This window comes from Cynara cardunculus (assembly GCF_001531365.2).
Source record: "Cynara cardunculus var. scolymus isolate 2C chromosome LG 5, CcrdV1, whole genome shotgun sequence".
Taxonomy (NCBI): domain Eukaryota; kingdom Viridiplantae; phylum Streptophyta; class Magnoliopsida; order Asterales; family Asteraceae; genus Cynara; species Cynara cardunculus.
This window is the reverse complement of record NC_037532.1, coordinates 7,493,672-7,516,054: the sequence shown is the minus strand read 5'-3', so window position 1 is coordinate 7,516,054 and position 22,383 is coordinate 7,493,672. Positions and strand designations below refer to the sequence as shown.

At 38.6% G+C, this 22,383-nt stretch overlaps 1 protein-coding gene across 1 annotated transcript in view; it reads right to left on the bottom strand.

Moving 5' to 3' along the window:
* Positions 1-22,383, bottom strand: part of LOC112512361 (probable methyltransferase PMT6) — a 33,816-nt gene that overhangs the window by 1,807 nt on the left and 9,626 nt on the right. The window contains exons 4-6 of the mRNA XM_025118276.1: positions 20,916-21,293; positions 18,656-18,902; positions 18,429-18,567 (exon numbers count right to left, since the gene is read on the bottom strand). Coding sequence (XP_024974044.1) covers positions 18,429-18,567; positions 18,656-18,902; positions 20,916-21,293 — 764 coding nt within the window. The remainder of the gene's footprint in view (positions 1-18,428; positions 18,568-18,655; positions 18,903-20,915; positions 21,294-22,383) is intronic.

Genomic DNA, 22,383 nt, shown 5'->3' with positions numbered 1-22,383 from the left:
TGCCTCCAATTACTCATGTTTACACCCAGGAGAAGAAGCAAAAACCATACCACACCATCTCCCAAGACTTCATTGTTGTGTCGTGATATGAGTGGCTATCATGTTCTAAATACCGAACTCGTATAACTACAAGATGTCTAACCTACCAACTTATTGTTAGTTGACTGATTCAAAATAGATAAGAGTCGTGTTTCCTTATTTTCATTATTAGTTGGTCTTGGAAATTTTCAAGTAGTGGTCCTACATTTTAGTATTTTTCAGTTTTCAGAATTGCTATTTAAGTCTTGTAATCTTTGGTTTCTAATCAAGTGAAGAAAAGTTGCCTTCCTTTTTCACGTACAACAATGGTATCAGAGCTGTTCTCCAGGTTTGATCCACTCCTTTTTCCAGCAAAAGAAAAGAAGGGATTGAGTGTATGGCAAGCAACAACAATAGCTCTTCAACTCAGCCTCTGATTCCAGTCTTCAGAGGGGAAAGTACCATTTATGGAGTTTAAAAATGAAGACTCTGTTCAAGTCCCAGGAGCTTTGGGAAATGGGTATAAAGAGCCAAATCAGGCACTGGCTCAACCCGATCAACAACTACAGGAAACTCGCAAGAGGATGCAAAGGCTCTTTTATACATCCAGATGATGAGATATTTCCCCGTATTGCTGCAGCAACAACATCCACGAAGGCCCGGGAAATTCTGAAGCAGGAGCAAGATTGACGATAAAAAGGTAATCATCGTTACACTCCAATCTGTTTGCTGTGAACTCGAGACATTGGTTACGAAAGAAAAGGAACTTTTTCGAGCAATTCTTTCTAGAGTGTCTGGACTTGTCAGGCACAAGAAAACTTACGGCGAAGATGTTGGTGAGGAAACTATTCTAAGCAGTCTTACGGAGTTTGACTAAAGAATTTAATCATGTTGTTGCAATTGAGGAATCTAAGGATCTATCAACTTACACTTTTGATGAGTTGATGAGTTCTTTAATTGCACATGAAGAAAGATTGAACATGGGCAGTGAAAAAGGCAACAAAAAAGCATTTCAGGTGAAAGGAAATTTCTTAAGGGGAAGGCAGAACACTCCGGTGGATTCTCCAGCGGACATGGGCAAGGCAAAGCCAACTTCCGTGGTCGAGGCCGTGGAAGAGGAAGAGGCAACTTTGGAGCTCAATGTCACCAAAGGAACACCATTCAATGTCGATATTGTAAGAGATCCGGGCACCTTGAAGTTGACTGCTGGATAAGCAAAGGATGAAAATAAGTCTAATTTCATTGAATAGGTGGAGGATGAGGGTAAGTTATTCATGACTAACTCCTCGGTTACTAACATTTTCAATGATGTATGGTATATCAACAGTGGATGCTCAAACCATATGTCTAGTTCAAGGTCTTTGTTTCAGGATCTTGATGAGACAAAAAAAAATGAAGTCCGACTTGGGAACGACAAGAAGGTTGAAGTTGAAGGCGAAGGTACGGTTGCCATGCAAGGTAATACTAAAGTCCTTCATGATGTTCAATTGTGCCTAGTTTAGCCTACAACCTGTCAAGTGTTGGACAGTTGATGAAGTGTGGATACTCTATGGTGTTTGATGGTGATACATGTTCTATACTTCACAAAACAAATTGTCCAGCCTATAGTATTGTCTTGATGACCCAAAACAAAATGTTCCCTCTTGATGTTACAAAAGATTTTAAAGCCTTAGCTGTTAGTTGTGATAATGAGGCTAAATTGTGGCATTTAAGATATGGACATTTGAATGTAAATGGCAAAGATTGCTAAGTAAAAAAGAAATGGTTTTTGGGCTACCAAAAATCGGTGAACTTGGTCTCTGTGAGGAATATGCATTTATGGTAAGCAAAGCAGAAAGTCGTTTCCTGTTGTAAGTTCTTGGAGAGCCTCAGATTGCTTAGACCTTGTGCATGCCGACTTGTGTGGTCCTATGAAAACCGAGTCATTTGGTGGAAGTCGATATTTTTTGCTACTTAACGATGATTTCAGTCGTATGAGTCGGGTTTATTTCTTAAAACTCAAATCAGAAACCTTCGAGAGTTTCAAGATCTTTAAAGCACTTGTTGAGAAGCAAACTGGTAGGAGCATCAAGGCACTCAGAACCGATTTTGGTGGCGAGTTCTTGCCTAATGAATTTATTGATTTTGTGATAAAAGTGGCATTTACAGGCACCCGAAACACTCCAACAAAACGAGGTAGTGGAGCAAAAAAATAAAACCGTGGTGGAAATGGCAAGAAGCATGTTCAAAGCAAAGGGCCTATCTAATCAATTTTGGGGAGAAGCGGTTGCAACAGCGGTGTACATTCTGAATATTTCTCCAACAAGGGCCGTTATGAATCGCATGCCGTATGAAGCTTGGGGGGGTAAGAAGCCAAAGGTAAGCCACTTAAAAGTCTTCGGTTGTATACCATATGCTTTGGTTAATACTCGTTCAAAGCTTGATGAAAAATCTGTAAAATGTATTTTCATCAGCTCTAGTCTCCAATCCAAAGCATATCGTTTATATAATACTTTTACTGGCAAAGTGTTAATAAGCAGGAATGTTGAGTTTAATGAAGCAGCTCGTTGGGTATCTACTAGCCAAAAAGAAGGAAATCAAGTTGTAAACTTTGAAGATATACCATTGGAAGATTGTGTACCAGCAGCCCGAGATGATCAAGGTCTACAAATTCAAGTCCAACACCACCTAGCAGCAACACTTCATCCATAAGAACCAGCAGTGATGATTCATTGTCGGACTCTGACAACAATAGTTCATCAAAAGATCTCCCACCAAGGAATACTTATGATGGCACCCCAAAGAAGTTCAAATCTTTGGCTGAAGTTTACAACTCTTGCCCTTTTGCGTTGTATGTGTCAGACCCAATCAACTATGAAGAGGCTGTTGATAGAAGAGATGCAAGCTATCAAAAACAATTCAACATGGGAGCTGGTTGACGTACCTACAGGCAAGAATGTTGCGGGGCTAAGTGGGTCTCCCGAACGAAGTATAATGCTGATGGAAGCCTTCAAAGGCACAAAGATTGGCTCGTCGCAAAAGGGTACTCACAGCAACAAGGTATAGACTTTGAGGAGACGTTTTCTCCTGTTGTTCGATTTGAGTCGGTGAGAATTATTTTAGCATTGGCTACACAATTTCAACTACCCGTTTTTTCAATTCGACATGAAGTATGGTTTCTTAAACGGTGAGTTGAATGAAGAAGTATATGTGGCTCAACCTCAAGAACTCGTTATTGATGGTGCTGAAAACAAAGTGTGGTTGGTGGATTGAATTACTTGACACACACCAGACTAGATATTTCGTTTTCCGTTGGTGCAGTGTCACGGTTTCTATGCGGTCCTACAAAGCAACACCTTGGTGTAGCAAAGAGAATTCTTCGATCTTTGCTATGTAGCTGGTATCGTGAGTTATGACATCTGATATTCAAGAGTTGAGGATTTCAGATTAGTCTGGCTTCACCAACAACGACTGGGTAGGATGCTTGGATGATCGCAAGAGCACTTCTGGTAATGTTTTCAGCTTTGGTTCTAGAGCTGTAACATGGAGTTCAAAGAAGCAAGACACGATGTCTTGGTCTTCATCAGAAGCCGAATACACAGCAGCAAATGCAACAGCACAACAAGCTTTATGGCTTCAAAAGGTTCTTGTTGACTTCTGTCTTGAGCAAGAAGATGCAACAGAGTTATTTTGTGATAGCAGATCAGCCGTTGCAATGGCTAAGAACCCTGCTTTCCATGCCCGAATGAAGCATATCGATGTACAATATCTCTTCATTCACAAGTTCGTTGCTGATGGAAAGATTGAACTAAGCTTTTGTGGCACAGGTGAGCAGACAGGCATATTTACAAAATCTCTTCCCCAAGCCAAACATGAGTTCCTTAGGATGCAGCTCGGAGTGTTTGACTTTGAATCAAGGGGGAGTGTTAGTTGACTGATTCAAAATAGATAAGAGTTGTGTTTCCTTATTTTCAGTATTAGTAGGTCTTAGAAACTTTCAACTAGCAGTTAGTAAGTCATAGGATTGTGGTCCTACTTTTTAGTATTTTTCAGTTTTCGTAATTGCTATTTAAGTCTTGTGATCTTTGGTTTCTAATCAAGTGAAGAAAAGTTGCCTTCCTTTTCACGTACAACACTTGTCTCATATGCAACATGAACACCCTGCCTTAATAGTAATAGCTATGATGATAACCCTTTCCCCATAAACCCCATTCCTTTTCACGTACAACACTTTTTAGTATTCAGACTAGCCTTACAGCACTAATAATTAAAAGAATTACTCCCTTAGTGGCTAAGATGGCTTTTTAATGCACTTTTGCCGTAATTCATCACTCTCACCATCATAAGTTACGCATCAGAAATATTTTTCCCAATACCTTTCTTGAGGAGAACAAATATATGGATAAGTCACCCATTTTCGCGGTTAAGGAGGTAGCTTATAAATTTTGTTATCTTTGTTATACGTCCTCAAGTAGTCGTAATAGCTTGGTTTTGACAGTACCCTATAGAGCTGTAGTTTAGGTTGTCTAGGAGTGATAATGACTACTTCAACTTCTATAGGCACCAGCAACATAGATGTCGCATTATTCTGGTCATGTATGTCAAAGACAATGTACTTGCAAAAGATCAGCATCATGGTATAGTACAACTGACGAGCTCTCCTATAAAATAGGTATGGTTACTGGTCTTGGATACATTTTGTACTTTCCAATGATTGATGTGTCAAATTCCCATTAGAAATATTTTTTTGCCAGCAGAATGTATTCTTGATCTAAAACCCAAATGTAGATCATTGGTTGTAGACCTGAAGATTCACCTAGTTTTCATAATGGGAAAGCAACCACCTAAAAAATGGAAAGCCTCTACATGTTCAACGTGCACATGATTGGTTGGGAGGCTCAACCAATTACATGACTCCTACTTCGTAAATGTAATAAGTCAGTTCATGTCTATCATTCCACAGATCGTGAGGAATCCCAATGCTCTTAGGGAAGATATACATCCTTAGATTAGGGTAAATGGAAAGTGAAATCATGATGTAATTGGATCAAGAATTACACTAGTCAGTTGTTTGTGCGTTGTATTTCCTTTCGAGAGGGAAATGCTCTCCCATGAATTTCCAGACACACCCGCCTCTACTTATGTCTTTCACACCTCCACTACATTCTATTACAAAGACATGGATCCCAACTGACTAAGAGATGGTGGACACACAACTAACTCATAGGAAAAGACTGAACTACTCTTTGTTCCACCTAGAGTAAGTATACTTAATCGTCTTTGCATCAATATCCTCCCACCAAAGCTGCACCTTGTCCTCAAGGTGAAAATCGAGAAAGCTTTGGAGTACGAGTTGGTAATCTTCTCATAATGCTTCAAATGTTGGCAACCCTTGCCACTTAATCAACACTTCAGTTCTCCTCAGGCCTTAGTTCTGCAATTCAGCAAGAATTCAGTTGCCACTATTAACTCTCCTTCAGACAACTGGGAAGGAAGTTCTCCTATAAACCTTCACCCGACGCCGGCTTGAGCTGAAAAACTGAGTGAATCTTCACTGAAGGTGGCAAATCAAATCTGTAAGCTACTTTGCCCAACATTTTCCGTTACTTCTAACGGACCACAGAATTGTGCAGGAAGTTTTTGAGTGGCTTGTGTTTGAAGCGATCGTTGTCTATACAGCTGTAATCTCAGAAATACTCGTTCACCCACTTTGAATTCCCTCTCTGTTATGTGCCTATTTGTTTGGTGTTTCATACGCTGCTGGGCTTTCAACAATTGCAGCCTCAAGTCATCAACGAACACATCTCTGTACTTTAACATGTCTTCCACAGTTCGTACGCTCGCCAATCCTTCAAAGTACTTAAGGATTGCTAGAGGTTCTCTCCCATACAACACTTCAAAAGGGGAGCATTTCAAAATCGATGGAACGTTGTATTATAAGAGTATTCGGCCCATCCCAACCACTACTTCCATTTCTTGGGGTGTTCCAACACCAAACACCTCAAATATTGCTCTACACAATGATTGACAACTTCGGATTTGTCATATGTTTGAGGATGATAGGTCCTTGAATATGCTAGCTTTGTCCCTAACAACGTGTACACTTCCTTCCAAAAACGACTAACAAAAATCTTGTCTCCACCCGAGACAATTATTTGTGGTACACGATGGATATATAATTTCCTCTGCAAAAACAGCAGCCACTTCTAGAGCATCAAAAGGGTGTTTTAAGGCCACAAAATGAGCATATTTACTCAAAAGATCCACCACCATCCATCTTACCCGCTTTCGGTAACCCCTCGATGAAATCCATAGTGACTTCATCCCAAACTTTCAATGGTAAGAGGAGAGGTGGTAACAACCCAGCCGGAGATCCTCCTAAAATATTGTTTTGTTGGCAAACTTCACAACCTTTCACAAACTCCTTTATGTCCTTACGCATTCCCAGCCAAAATAATTCAGTGGCTATAGCGGCTATCTGCTGAAACTTTCTATCAATACACGCACTGCCGCCTACCGAGGAAACATGAAATTCCTCCAATAACGTCTCGAGGATGATGACTTTGACAGCACCAATCTGCCTTTGCACCACAATAAAGAATGTCATACCTCGAACCTTTATGCACGGTACTAGGAATGCCGATCTCAAACCCAAAATAGAAATCGTTTAACTTAACGAGTCGAGTTTCATAAAACTAATGTTCGACTCGGCTCGTTCGAAAGCTCCATTAAATTTTTTGAGTCGAGTCGAGCCAAGCCTTTCGAGCACATACTTTTTCAAGCCAAACATGCTCATATGTTCATAAACAATACAATATAAATATAAAAAGTATCATCCTCGAGCCAATAAACGAGTTAATCGATCATGACTACGAGCCCATAAACGAGCATCAAACTCAATAACACAATATTCGAGCTTGAGCCCTACATTGAGAAGTTATTCGATCCCTACTCGAGCTCGAGCCTGGTATAATTTTTTCATGTAGAGCTCGAATAACCTGCTACTTGACTCGGCTCGGCTCTTTTACACCCTTGACACGATACTACCCTCCTCAATTTAGGACAGAATTTTGCTCAACACCGCATCCCTTCTGATCTCGTCTTTAAGTACGTCTCATTGCCTCCATTCCAGACCACCCATTATTGCACAGCTGCGAGATTATGTTTGCCCACCTTGTACATGATGTCAAAGTCATAACCCAACAATTTCATCGCCCACTTATGATATTGGTATCTCATGTTGCTCAAGCAAGTACTTCAGACTTTATTGGTCTGTCCGGACAATAAACTTCCTCACTAACAAGTAGGCCCTCCATCATGTCACCGCAAATACAATCGCCATTAATTCTTTTTCGTAGATAGCTTTTTGTCTAGCTTATATCCCCAACATTTGGCTGTAAAAAGATATAGGTCAGCCATCTTGCATCAGCATTAAGCACCGCTCCTAAACCTCCACCCAAGGAATCTGTTCAATGACAAACGGTTGATCAAAATTGGTAATGCTAATACCAACCCTTCAGTCACGGCCAAAGTCGAGGAAATGAAGTTGATCTTCCACCATCCCTTCCAATTTCATTGTTATTGGTGTAACAAATCCAACAACAGAATTCAAAGATACCACTACTCCATCCTTGGGTCCATGTTAGTCAATTCCGAATGGTCTTCACCGCATTCCTCCTCTTCTTGCACCACCACCACGCTGAGTTCTTTCCTCAACGGTGTCACGGGGAGTATTTTTTATCACATCGACAGCATAACCCTTATGCTCTTCTTAATTGTGATTCTTTATCCATGAGCTTTCTGAATTCTGCACCTCCTTTGTTGACGGATGGTTAGGGTCACCTTTGTAGGACTAAAATTGTTTACAACCTTATCCATTGCTTTATTTAATCCCTTCGGTGACATTAACCGTACTCCTGCTCAAATTTGCTCAAATTTCCGACAACAGACCGTTAATGAATTGACTCACATAAACTTCTTTCGAAATTCCTTCATGTGGTGCCGCCATAGTCACAAATCTGCGCTTGTACTCCAGCACTATCGTTTGCTTAACGGCCAAAAACTGCTCATGAAGACTTCCTCCTTCCATGGTGCGAAATTGTGACAACAATAAGGCTTTCAACTAATCGCAGCTTGTGATTGGCCTTCGCTTGTCTTCCCATGATGCCGTTTGAGTGCATTGCCTTCCAATGAAATCAATGCTACCTCCATTTTTTCTTCATTGACTTAATTGATCCAAAGAAAAATACCATTATGCCCGTACGATCCATGAATCGGGATCAGTGCCGCTAAACACCGGCATCTCCAATCGTCTTCCCTTGATTGCCAGAAACGACACGTGCTTCAGTGGTCAGTCCTTGTTAGTTGTTATGTGGTCGCCTCTCGCCATCCACCGACGTTTCCTCTCTGTTGGACTATCTCGTCTCCTCTTGCACTCGAATTAGGGTATTCGATTGTTGCTAGACATAACTGATCTCGTCATCCTCCCAAGAACATTTCTCTCATACCAATTGATGTAATTGGATCAAGAATTACACCAGTGGACTCCTCAGTCTGTTGTAGGTTGTATTTCCCTTCGAGAGGGAGATGTTCTCCTAGAATTTAATTACAGATTACAGAATGGATATTCCAGACACATCCTCCTCTACTTACGTCTTCTAAACCTCCACTACAATCTGTTACAAAGACACGAATCCCAACTGACCAAGAGATGGTGGGGACACAACTAACTCATAAGAAAAGATTGAACTACCCTTTGTTCCTCCTAAAGTAAGTTTACTCAATCGTCTTTGCATCAGATCATTTAGAAGGGAACAAGGTTTTAAAGTACGTAAATGTGAGGCGAGGCGTTTTCCCTTGGCGAGGCGAGGCATAAGCCTCAAGGCCGTCTGAGGCGTAAGCACCAAGACAAATATATATATATATATATATATATATATTTTTTATGCATATTAATACACATCTAATAATAGTATTAAAATCTCAAAATATATTAATAGATGCAGATGATTTTATAAGATTTTAGTTTCATCACTTATTAAAAATACATAATATATATATAAACAAAGAAAACCTATCGGGACGGTGGACAATGGACATAAAATGTAATAATATATTAACTCACATAATATTGTCAATACACAACGTTGTAAATAAATCATATTCCCTTACTCAAATTCTCTAATTTAATATATATAAATATATTTTATATCTCCTCTCCGACTTTGGATATATATACATATATATATATACATATATATATATATACATATATATATATATATATATATATATATTCAATGTGGAATATTTGAGAACCGGATAAGAGCTCGTAAAAGTTAAATGGAGGAGATGAGGTGTATGGAGAACTGCAGAAGAACTCGTGGAGTGGAAGAGACGAGCATGAGAGAGCAGAGAGAAACCTATGTATTTTAAACCCTAAAGCATCGCCTCAGCCCCGCCTCATGCGCCTCAAACCCGCCTCAGTGGCTCGAGGCGCACGCCCCAACTAACCCATAAGAGGCGCTGCTAGGGGTGTAAACTATACGAGACAACTCGCAAGCTATTCGAGATCGACTCAGTCAAAGTTGGGTCAACACTCGACTCGAATAGGCTCGGATCAAACTCGAGCTCGACTCGATATATTAACGAGTCGAGTCAAGCTACCCAATAATCGACTCGAAAAGCTCGTGAGATACTCGATTATTATATATATAATTAGTTTTAAAATATATTCAGTTTTTATGATAGAATTTGAAAAATATAAATAATAAAAATGTCTTATATATTTAGATATTTAAACAAAATTATGCATTTTTAATCATAAAAATTAATCAATTATTTTTTATTAAAAGCACAATTAAAAAAGGACAAAGAAAAACTATAAAAAAGGTTAGCGAGATTGTCCCACATTGGAAGAGAGATGGTAAAGGAAGGAAGAAAACATGTTATAAAAAGAGAAGGAATTGAATGAAATTTCTAACTTTGTTTTTTTGATGATGAAGTTTGAAGTTTATCCCTTTTGTTTATAAAAACTAAGAGAACACCTTTAAGTTTTAAAATTATAATAGAACGAACCTAAAATTTCATAAATTTTCAATGGGTAAGCATGGTTCGAGCTTGATTCGAGTTCGAGCTTGATTCAAGTTCGAGCTTGATTCAAGTTCGAGCTTGATTCGAGTTCAAGTTCGAGTTCAAGTTCGAGTTCAAGCTTGATTTGAGTTGTAGTTCGACCTTGTTTCGAGCTTGATTCGAGCTCGAGTTTGAGCTTGATTCGAGCTTAGTTCGAGCTTAGTTCGAGCTTGATTCGAGTTTGAGCTTGAGAAATAGCTATCGAGTTCAAGTCGAGCTTTGATTTTTACTACTCGCGAGTTCTCAGGTCGAGTTTAAGCTTGAAAATTGGGTTTCGAGTTCGAGTCGAGTATAGTGATACTCGAGCTCGACTCGCATCATTTACACCGCCTCAGGTTCGTTTTTCCACTACCATGCCTCGAGGCGTACACCTTGACCGATTTTTACAACCATGGAAGAGAATGATTTGGAAGGATTATTAGTTTCTCTGACACAGATATGGATGCCCTAATGCTCGAAGGCCCACCATTGTCTTTATCAATGGCAGCCTCATTTCCTTGTCGAAGACTGAAACAGTCATACATATCCATATCTTGTACAAACATTGAATCATGATGTCAAGACAAAAGAAATGGCACATGTGAGGTGACTTGAAACCATGGAAACCAAGTTCTCCATGCAAGGACCAAATACATAAGAGGTTAAACACATTGAGGTTGATTGTCTGCTTGTGCGAAATCAAGTTTTTGGGACTCCACCTAGACTCTATATATCTTGCAACATACAACTAAGTGCAACAGTGGACACTGGTAGACCTTATTTATAGCAAATTGGGTAAAATTAATATTAATGTTCCTACTTGAGTACGAATGTAAGTTATGGTCATTCTTTCCTAGCGTTCTTATGTCTTGCTATTTAGGTTTCCTTCTACTTTATATGTTAGGCCATGACCTATGATGCACTCCATGACTAAACACAACTTTCACGAAATAACAAAAGGACCTTGCTTTTTTAACAAGTGGGGATAATTCAAGTTTAGAAAAATAAGCATTTTTCAAGTAACAATTAAGGCTCTTAAATGAAGGTAGTGTACCACGAAACAAGCAATTCTCAATTTCAGCAAAAGTACTATGAACTTTTAAAAACTTTAGTCAGTTTTTTGCAATACATAGTACTATCAAATGATCAAAACAAAGAGTTGCATTATGTGTCTATGTGTGACCACGCATATGCAACAGCACATGCGAGAGTGTAAAAGATGTAACAATAGAAAAAGAACATTTTTTGTATATGCATGTATCATCAATTAATGAAATTTTTTCATTGACGGAGAAGATTGCAAGGGAAATGAAAACAAAGTGACGTGTTAGTAACAAGTGCTAAGCTAAAGAGACAAGAAAAAATATACATAATAAAGCTCAGCAAAACAACATATGAAAGTAAGAATGTAAACAAACAATTCATATAAAGATCCAACGGCCCAAGAACCCTCACAGTATTCAAAGATAAAAAAATATGATGAGCACCACAATTGAGGACCATTAAAGGTGCTCCTTTTTTCAAACAAATACGACTTCTTTTAATTCAAAGTTTTCAAAATGGGTAAACTCGTGTATTTAAGAATTTAGGGTATGTCTCCAATTTATACATATTAATATATTATGAATTTCTACATATATTTGGGTCATATCTCCTATAGCATTCTGATGAGAATAGATTTTGCATCACTTCTTCCATGAGGAAAGCTAATAAAGGGTAGAAGAGTCTTTTGTAGTAGAGGAGTGGATTTAGTTTGTTATCTATTGTAACTAAGTGATAGCAGTTAAAGGTGTCATGTAGGAGTATAAAAAATAAGTCGAGTTGTAAGGAAGGGATATGTGAATTGTGATATGTTGTAGGGAGAACCAACCGCTCGAAGTGTTGGAGTGAAATTCAAAAACAGAGTTGGAAATGCTCTGTTTGATTGCAATATCCAATTGAATTGCATCAATTGGTACGAGAGCCAAATGACACGTTCGAGCGTTGTGCGATCTGAGGAGGATGACGAGGAGAATATCAGGGCGAGGGTGAAACCGTCAGAGGGAGCAGTTCAGCCGATGTCACAGCAGTTGACAATGGTGATTAGGTTACAAGAAGAGGCAGCAATACAAGGGACGGGTGGAGAAGAATCATCGATGGATGGTGAGAGGAGGCCGCACAATGGAGAACGACAAGGAGAAGGCAGTTTGTTTCTTGCAATCAAGATTCAAAGGCCGTCATTTGGAATTACCGTTATCCAATGGAACGGATCGAGACGGATGGATCTTGAGATCTGATCGTTATTGTAACCAAAATCGATTGAATGGAGAGGAGAAATTGGAAGTGGCAATGATTTCTTTGGAAAGCGACACATTAAAGTGGTTCCAAGGGGAAAACAAAAGAAGACCTATTATGACTTGGGAGGAATTCAAGAGGCTTCTTTTAAATCCCGGTAAGACAACGACGTTTATGTGAGCAATCCTTGGTTGTTAAACTAGAAACCATAGTTAAGGATTGCAAAATGAAATTCTTAGAGATGGCATCCCCATCTATGGAATCACATAGGAGATTATAAAACTTGATATTGATTGTATTGATTGAAAAATAATAATAATCTGATACACCTTATATAGGTAAAACTAATTACACTTTGGACCCTAGACAATATTAATAATATAAACTAGACTAGTTGACTTAGTCTAACAGAGATATATGTAAGTCAATTCATCATTGGTTTGTTACCGGGGATCAAGGTCGAAGTCAGATTGTTGGCACCAACAAGGCTTAGCAAAGCAATGGAGATCGCGTCGATGGTGAGAGAAAGGAACAAGGCGGTGAACATAATTAGGTGGTATAAGGCACCAGGATCATTCAAGAGAAGTGATGAAAACGCCTACAAAGAAAAAGTAGCAGCTGCAAGTGTCAACAAGGGTAGTACCGGGAAAGGAGTGTCGGAATATAGAAGATTGTCAGATAAGGAACTTCAATTGAGAAGGGAACAACAGCAAACTTTTGTGGTATAAAGATCGGTTAGTGTTGCCTAAGTCCTCGTCTTTGATAACAAAAATATTAGAAGAGTTTCATGGCTCACTGATGGGGGGTCACTTGGGTATAGACGGAACGTTTCAAAGAGTAGTTGCTGAACTTTTTTGGCTAGGAATGCGAAAGGATGTAAAAGAATTTGTTCGCAATTGTGAAGTTTGTCAGCGTAACAAGTCCTTGGGCAGATGACCAGTTGGGTTACTACAACCAATTCCATTACCAATGAAGGTGTGGGATGAAATTACTATAGATTTTAGAGAGGGCTTACCGAAGTCATAGGGACGGAACACAATCATTGCATTTGTGGACAGATTGAGTAAATATGCCCACTTTGCACCGTTGAAACACCCATTCGATGCACCAACAGTTGCGAGTGTATTCATCAAAGTAGTTAAGTAGCATGGTATCCCACAACTGATTATATCCGACCGTGATAAGGTGTTTCTTACTTGAGTTTGGAAGGAAGTTTTTAAGCTTCAAGGTACAAAGTTGGCATTTTCAACAGCCTACCACCCGCAAACAGATGGTCAATCAGAAATCGTAAACAGGATGTCAAAGCAGTATCTAAGGTGTTTTATTGTTAACCACCCACAGAAATGGAAGAAGTGGTATAATACAACATACAACGGGTCACTATAATATTCACCATTTAAGGTCTTGTACGGTAGAGACCCATCAGCAATCTGGAAGTACTAGGAGGGGGCTGCTGAAGTACAATCATTGGAGGATATGTCGCGAGAAAGAGATTCTTTCTTGGACGAATTACAGGTACAACGAATGAAAGCACAACAACGAATGAAAGATCGGGCAAATAAGCATCACACAGATCGAGAATTTGTGGTCAGAGATTCAGTTTTCTTGAAGTTACAACCATGCCGACAAAAATTCATGTGCACCCGTATAAATCAAAAACTAGCAGCTAGATTTTATGGGCTATTCACAATAGTGAGCAAAGTTGGGAAGGTGACTTACAAGTTCTAGCTTTCTTCATCATCTCTGGTTCATCCGGTGTTCAATGTATCTCAGGTAAGAGAGGCAAGGGGTCAAGCATTATCCAGGAGATCTTCCCGGCCATCTGACAGAGGATGGGGTGCTAGTACTGCAATCAGAATCATTGTTGAACTGTCGTCAACAGAGAATGGGGAATTGGAGATCTTGATAAAATGGCATGGTCTTCTTGTGTCAGAGGCACCATGGGAGGAATACAACAATATTAACAACACTTTCGCTTTTCACCTTGAGGACAAGGTGAAGGTTTGGAAGGGAGGTACTGATGTGAAAAGATTTCATATCACTTATTCCAGGAGGAAAGCTAGTAAAGGGTAGAAGAGTCTTTTATAAAAGAGGAGTGGATTTAGTTTGTTATTTGTTGTAACTAAGCGATAGCAGTCAAAGGTGTCTTGTAGGAGTATAAAAAAGAAGTCGAGTGATAAGAGGGAATATGTGACTTGTGATCTGTTGTAGGGAAAACCAACCTCTCGAAGTGTGTTGGAGTGAAATTCAATAACAGAGTTGGAAACGCGCTGTTTGAGTCCAATTGAATTGCATCACATTCATGTTCCCCAAGTAGATTGAGAATTTTGATCATCTATGCTCAGTGATAGTGATACAGTATCCAAGGCTCTTGATAGTAATATAATTTAGAGTAAGCTACAAATTTGATCCATGTGGTTTTTGAAAGTAATACTTTTCGTCCCTGCAGTTTAGAAACTTAGAGTAAACTACAAATTTTGTCCATTTGGTCCCTCCCTCCAACGGCCGTTAAGACTAGCCATTAACTTGACGGCATTTTAGTCTTCTCTGGTTGTTGTCTCATTTTTTATTAGAAGTACAAAATATTTTATAAATTGATCCACTAGATTCATGACACGTGGCTTAATTTTTTTGGGAACCATGAACCCCTTCCCGCCGGTGAAACCTCCGGTCATCTTCTCCGGCAAACCTCAGGGCATCTTCTCCCGCGAACCTCCGGCCATCTTCTCCCACGAACCTCCGGTCATCTTCTTCGGCGAACCTCTGATCATTTTCTCCACTGAACCTCTGGTCATCTCTTAAAACCCAAATCCAAGCCTTTAAACCAAAATCTAAAGCTAAACCTAAAATCCAAAATCAAAATCCAAACTGAAGTTAAAACAAAAACCAAATCACAATGAAGAAATTGATGAAATTTTCCCCAAATGAAAACCAAAATACAAGCTTTTGATCTGTCAGTATGAGATCGATGAAACTTTCCACAAAATGAAAACCCAAATCCAAAACTTTGAATCTATCGGTATGAGATCGATGTAACTTTCCCCACATGAAGAAATTAGTAGAGAAATCGACACCTTAAACCTCTACATCACCACCAATCGAAGCCTTAACCTACCAAATGGAGAACTGGTGAACTCCGGCTATCAATATCCACCATATCCTGGCTGCCTCTCTCTCCCTGTTTATCTCAACTCAATAGCTTCAATGAAGACCTTCCGGTGAACCCTTCAAACATTTCACCTTCCCCCACAAACGTGTGCTACCTCACAAATTATTGGTAGTCCCTTCTCAAGTAAAGAAACCACCTCCATTCCATCTGATGTTGATTTTGATTTTGAACCCTTCAAACATTTGTCCGGGTGACCATGAAGAGTTTGACTTAAGCCTACTTTGCTCGAAGAGTACAAACTTAAAACTACTAAAAGTAAATCAGGGATCCAGAAGAACCAAATATGAAGTCCAATGACTACATAAACCTAATAGATGTATTGAAACAGATAGGTTGTTGAAAGAAAATCTGAGTATCTAACCATAAGTAAACGTCAAGATTTTGTTTACTCAAAACTCCATCGATATGAAGTTCTTAACCCTAAACCACATGAACAAATCTTGTGCCAAAATACCCAAAATTCCATCCTACCATAAGTCAATGTACCAAAAGAGATCGACTTAACATTTGGTAACCCGTCAGAAGTCCAATTGTTAGATCTTGTAGAAATCCAACACCCAAACATGGAGAAATTGAGTGATTTTGATGGGGAAGGACTTGATTTATCACCCGAGAAGAAAATATAAGAAATTGTAGGCGTCCATCGGAGAAGGGGGAGCCAGAGATAGTGACCAGCGGTGGGTGAGGGGCGCTCGTTCACCAGAGATCTTGGAAGGAGGCCATGTGGTTCGCCGTAAAAAGGAGTCGGGAGATGTTCCAATTTGGCTGATCTCTTATTGTGTGTAATTTGTTATATATATGAGGTAAGTTCATACGAGAATGGTACCTAAATAAGAAAATAAGAAAATGGTCGAATCACATGTGATTTTACATTAACATCACGTATAAAATCATATGTGATTCACGCGACTTTGCCCTGCGACCTGAGGTCGCGGCCAAAGTCGCCCGACCCCCTTTTTTGTCCGTTAATGTAAAATCACATGTGATTTTGTACGTAATTTGGCCATTTTTTTTAAATAGGTACCATTCTCGTAGGAACCTACCTCATATATATATATATATATATATATATATAGAGAGAGAGAGAGAGACACGAAGGATCGTGTGAGAATAGGATATTAAGGTGAGAAGTGTAAGAAGGAATCTGAACCCTTGAACATTTTTAATCTCACACCCACCCATGCGCCTATCACGGGAATTGATCCATTGCATCTCGGTGCACCGCATTAGTGTTGATCTTCAATTAGGATTAATCCAAGGGTGGAGATCCCTTCTTACCTTTCTCACCATAACTTCCATTCTCACCGGAACCCAACCCTATATATATACACTAAATATTATATTATATAATTAATATAAATATACTAATTAACTATATGTTCTAAAATAAGAGGAAATAAGAAAAGACTATGATGCCCCTCACTTAAAGAGCTCTTTTAACGACCTTTAGAGAAAGGGACCCAATCCGGTCGTTTTTGCAAACCACAATGGCAAATTTGTAATTTCGAAACTATAGGGACTAAAAGTGTTACAACCACCAAACCACATGAACCAAATTTGTAGTTTACTCTATAATTTAAAATTCATAAATTTGAGAGTTTTCACCAAACTATCTTTGGTTGTGTACGAAGTAATTAGGTAACCTCCTTTTGATGGAAGGTTTTAGGTTTATTATGGGTGGGATGCTGTAGAGACCGAAGGTTCTCAAGGAAAAATACCAATATGAAATGGAACTCTTTTAATTCGTGAGAGGAAGTGCATCAGTAGCACAACCTGCTGAAGTACAACACACAAGAAGCAGCACAAATAGAGCAGCCTGGCTAACCTAATGCTAAACAGGCTCATACAACAGCACCTGTTAGCTTTCTACGCAATTTTGCTCAAAATATATTGATCCTCTCTTATTCTAAGGACGAGGAGCTGAGTCATCCAACACCCTGTTAATTCCATGCTCTGCCGCACGATAATTATTCAAATCGTTAGCAACTGTTTATAAATTTCCAAGTGGATGAGACCGATAAGGTATGTCACTTGGAGACCATGCCTGTTTATAGGTTGAATGAGATTCAAGCTGAGGCTTAGGTCAGCAAATTGGCATGCTTCCTTCTGGCCCTTGTGGTAAGTCAGGCAGTAAATTTTTTCCCTACTGGGTTAGATTTAGCCATAATGCATCTATTTTAAGTACTATTAATTTCACAAGTTTTCCATCTGCTTTAGCAAGCCCTATTGCATGTGAGTGATCACTAATACCAATATCCCCATTCATTCCACTTAAGATTTTGAGCCAAAAAATTAAATCCTCTCCCATTTTGATTCATTAAAGATTCTGCCTCCGGAACAATTACAAACACAAGAAAAATGTTAGATTACTGCAGAAATTTGGTCAGGAACCAGTAGAAAGCATACAAAATATGTTGAATTATATAGATTTCAAATAATTGACAGATATCTATCGTTGTTTAAAAATTTTATAATCACAAGGCAACTTCATATTCATCAAGTTTAATCAGCTTTACCTGTGGCAAAAAAACAGCCGAGCACCATAATAAACTTGTTCAATAGGTTTTAAAGAGAGAAATGATGCTCCCAATTCAATTTCTTGCTTTTACAGCATTACAACATCTAACCATCACATAAATTTGGGACAAGCTCACCAGACTACTTGCCGAGTTCCTTCTGTTCTTATGAATATTTTCCTTTCCCTTAATTACACATGCTTGTAATTGCTTTCCGGTCATGCAGGAAGCATGCACCCTTTATTTTTATAGAATTCTGTCATTTTACTGGCTAGAGTTTACTTGGGAACTTTGCAGTCTATAGTGTAGTCAAATGAGGCAAAAAGTTTAATACAAGTCCGATAAGAATCAGAAAAAGATACCTGAGGTCGTATAAGACGGTCCATCTCTAGCATGATATCTTCCAATGAGCAACCATCTTGATGGTTTCCATAGTGAGAGAAGAGATAACTTGCATGCAGCAAATCATACGTGCGTGGATAGGATGAGAATGGCTCACACCTATAAGTAGCAGAGTAAGATCAGCATCATGGATAACTCACTCAAAACAAACAAGGTGATTAAGTACAGTTTTGCTAATTCGACTTACCAGTCATGAAAAGCACCTATCAGACCCCGTTCATAAATAGCTGACAAGGTATTGTTCATTGTTGCGGGAACTACATTCATTACCCACACGGGCCAAGTACTAAAGGCAACCGCAAATCCACCGTAAAGAGCATTCATGTCCATAATATTTCTAACTGATGTATCATCAACATTCATCAGCCTCCAATAATGACGAACTTGATCTTGCCAATAAAGGGTATCTGCAAGAAACTTCTCTTGTGTGATACCTGCAGCCAACACATGGTTCATAAAATTGGCTGATGCCCAAGCTTTTTATTTTCTTGCTCATCCAGGAGTAGCTCAAAATTTCTATATATGAATCAGATTATTGGGTTTTTTAACATTAGTATCATAAGAACGCTATTTATGTAGTATAGACTTGTATCACAAACTACATACTCTCCCTCTCCAGCATATTCCTTTCTGAGAAATCTTGAATCAAGTACTAAACATTTATTTTAAAATAATATTCAGAGAATTAGTCCGATAATCAAAATTACTTTTGGATACAGCACTTGCCCATTCAAATCTCCCCCTCATCCTTACTCATAAGGCAGTCACCATTTTTGCTTTAGCTGGTCAGAAAGATATCTTCCTTACTATGCATGAAATAGCAAGTGATAGGAATCCATCAAACTGATTGTTCTTTTTTCACTTTTCTATTTATTTCATTCATCCATTTCCCATTCATATCAATGGAATCCGTTCTAAAATATAGCCAGGAGTCATCAGATTTTGAACCGTTGTACTTGGAACTCCGTTTCTAAGCAACATACTTTCAAAGATGCAAAAAGAACACTCGAGTTTCACAGAAAATGATAAAATAGATGCTCCTAGTGGCCAAAATAGCAAAAAAGGTAAAATCTAGTGTGATATCGGAAGTGTGGTGTTCTCTAGTTGCTATCCAATGGTTGCTTTTTCTGCGTTTTCAGAGGTACATTGATTGTTTAAGTTTGAAGTGTCAAGCATGATGGTAAGAAATGCAATAACTCATAGTGATAATCTATATTAAATCTTGCATTACATAATGAATCAAGTGATTGCTTTTACCAGCATTTATATGCATATTTGGAAAAGCATCCAAAGGGTTTGTGTGAAAGAACAAAATTTTGGTTTTCTCATGATCCAACAATTTCTAATTGCAACACGTTAGGGGTAGAGGGTTTAACCAAACCCACTACTGCCTGCAAGTCACAATTAGTAGCTTCTCTTTTACACCAAGAGAACTATGTATGAACAACATAGTGAACCTTTTTTTAGATCTCATTGAAAAGACTAGAGAGACTATATGAATAAGCATAAAATAGAATGTCGACAGGTATTGATAGAACCTAGGAGGCAGAAATAAAACTTCTACTATTCCAGAAAATATAGAGACTCCAAATGATGGAGATAACATTCTACTCTTTCATCATAACAAATAAGAGAGAATATGTTGGAGATTGCCTTCTAGTGTTCAAGTTTTGAAGCAATACATGATAAGAGAAATCCTATATTTTCCTTATTCAAGGGTTCGTCTTCCTGCTTAAGAAAGAGCATGTTCTACCGATCACCCCCTAATAATGGTCATATGGACATGTGACTAATGTAACAACCACCAAAAAAGGATAAAATCTTCGATCTAAGGACAGTTTTTAAACTTGAGAGATGAGGGGTGCTGCGTAAGCAATAGTCAACGGACAATTTTGTGATTGAACCTAAATTATCCGTAAACATAGCTCTCTGGAATGGAAAATTTTAACCCATGTGAACAATTTCTATTTATGGATGACAATAGTAAGTGGTATGACGTTCATTATCTACCCCAAACAAAAAGAAGTGTTGCAGTCAATAATTGTACATTCAAAAGCAACAAAAGTAACCAATAAAAATGCATGAGAATGCCATTTCAGCTTATAACAAATAATGATTCCCTCACAAAAATAATAGCAGGTTTACCAATAGACGGAATCTTCTTCAGCAAACAATATGCATATAAAGCATGATGTTCAGAATCAATAAATTACTTTCAAAACCTCTGAGGTCATTATCCTAAGGAAACTTTAAGCTATAGAAGGAGATGCAGAAATATATTACCAACTCTCAGAAAAATAAGCTAGTGGAAGTCTAGGAAAGAAAAAGAAAATAGAACTGTAGCAAACTTAGGAACTAGCTCTGACATGCAGTGCCCATATAATTTCTCCTAAGCAAGTAAATGAAGGTTCTTGAAGCCAACAAAAAGGTTGAGGCTGCAGACATACCGATATCGTTAAGACTTTCTGAATACACTGAAAGACGATGTGGTATAGGAGGGAGTTTTTCAGAACCTGTGGTGCCTAGTGCAACACAGTTCCTCAATGGTGTTTTCCATGAGGGCTTATGATCATCTACAGAATCACATATATTTACAAGGTTCTGCTCTGCATTGTGCTGAAGGCAAGCCTGATCAGCTTCCTTCATCCATATTGCTGTCTGAATTTTCCTAGCAATAAGCTTCCAGCACATTCCAGAAGTAATGTTCACCAACTTATCCCAGATAATAGGATAATCCTTGTCCTTTCTATAAGCTGGAGGAGCTGAATATACAAAATACCCATTTGGCCGAAGAAGTCGGTTTATTTCTTTTAGTAGAATGCCATCTGTGCACAAAAAACCAAATTAACAAAAAGGAATTAGCATGATCATACATTCATGAGCATGTATCTTCATCCACATTTGAGAGATATGATTGCCTAAGGGTCAGAGAGAGGGACAGCTAATGTTAACATTAGATTAACGAGAATGTTACAGGAAACTTATAATTTTCAAGTTACCCCTTTGTGTTATAATGATAAATCGAGTTACAGTACATACCCAGTCACCCTTGGTTTATGGAAACATGGCTACTCAAGTAACAGAAACCATATTTGGTAGTTATTACGGAAAGATAGTGTTTTTTTGTTAGTTATCAACTCTAAAGCTTGTACAAGATTTGTTCATGCTTTTGTCACCATTAGAGGTTTGCTTTGACATTCTACACACCATATTATGCAAGTGTTTGCATCAAAAGAGTTGACTAAATATAAGTATGCATATCTTCCTGAAAATCTGAAGTGAACTTAGTAAGAGAGTTGGCAAACACCATCATTGGACCATCTCTTTCCAGGTAAGCATTGACGGGTAAGATTCACCACCCTCACTTACAGGGTAAGACTCTTGGTCAGCAAGATGGCACGGTAAGCTTGCTGGTAAAGAACATCATCTCTGAACGGGTAAGCGTCTCTTACCTGGTAAGAGACAATAAGTGTTTAATAAGCAGCCCCCCAAGTCCTTGACCTACACATGTGGCTATCATGGATTAGAGGGAGAGTTTGTTATCAAGATCAACCACGGACAACACTTTTGGTATAGGAGTTCCTTTGGGTAGAGACAAGTAAGATATTGCCCAGAAAACGAATACAAGACGTCACATGGGCAGGCAGGGCAGCAGTAATAGTCCATCTTTGCATGTATGAACCACATATCATGCCCAGAAACAATATATCACCTTTACAAAGATCTCAAAGTTTCCCAGCTTAGAAGCCTCTTTGGTAAAAGTAGCATCTCAAAGTTGAAGCCTAAAAGGATAGATTGTTTCAGTTGACGATATGAGATCTGTAGGTTTATTTGATCACGTGCATAATATGCACGTTACTTAATGAAGTCCTGGTCTATAGGGCAGTCCTTAGGAGTTTGTTATTTCCAGTTTTT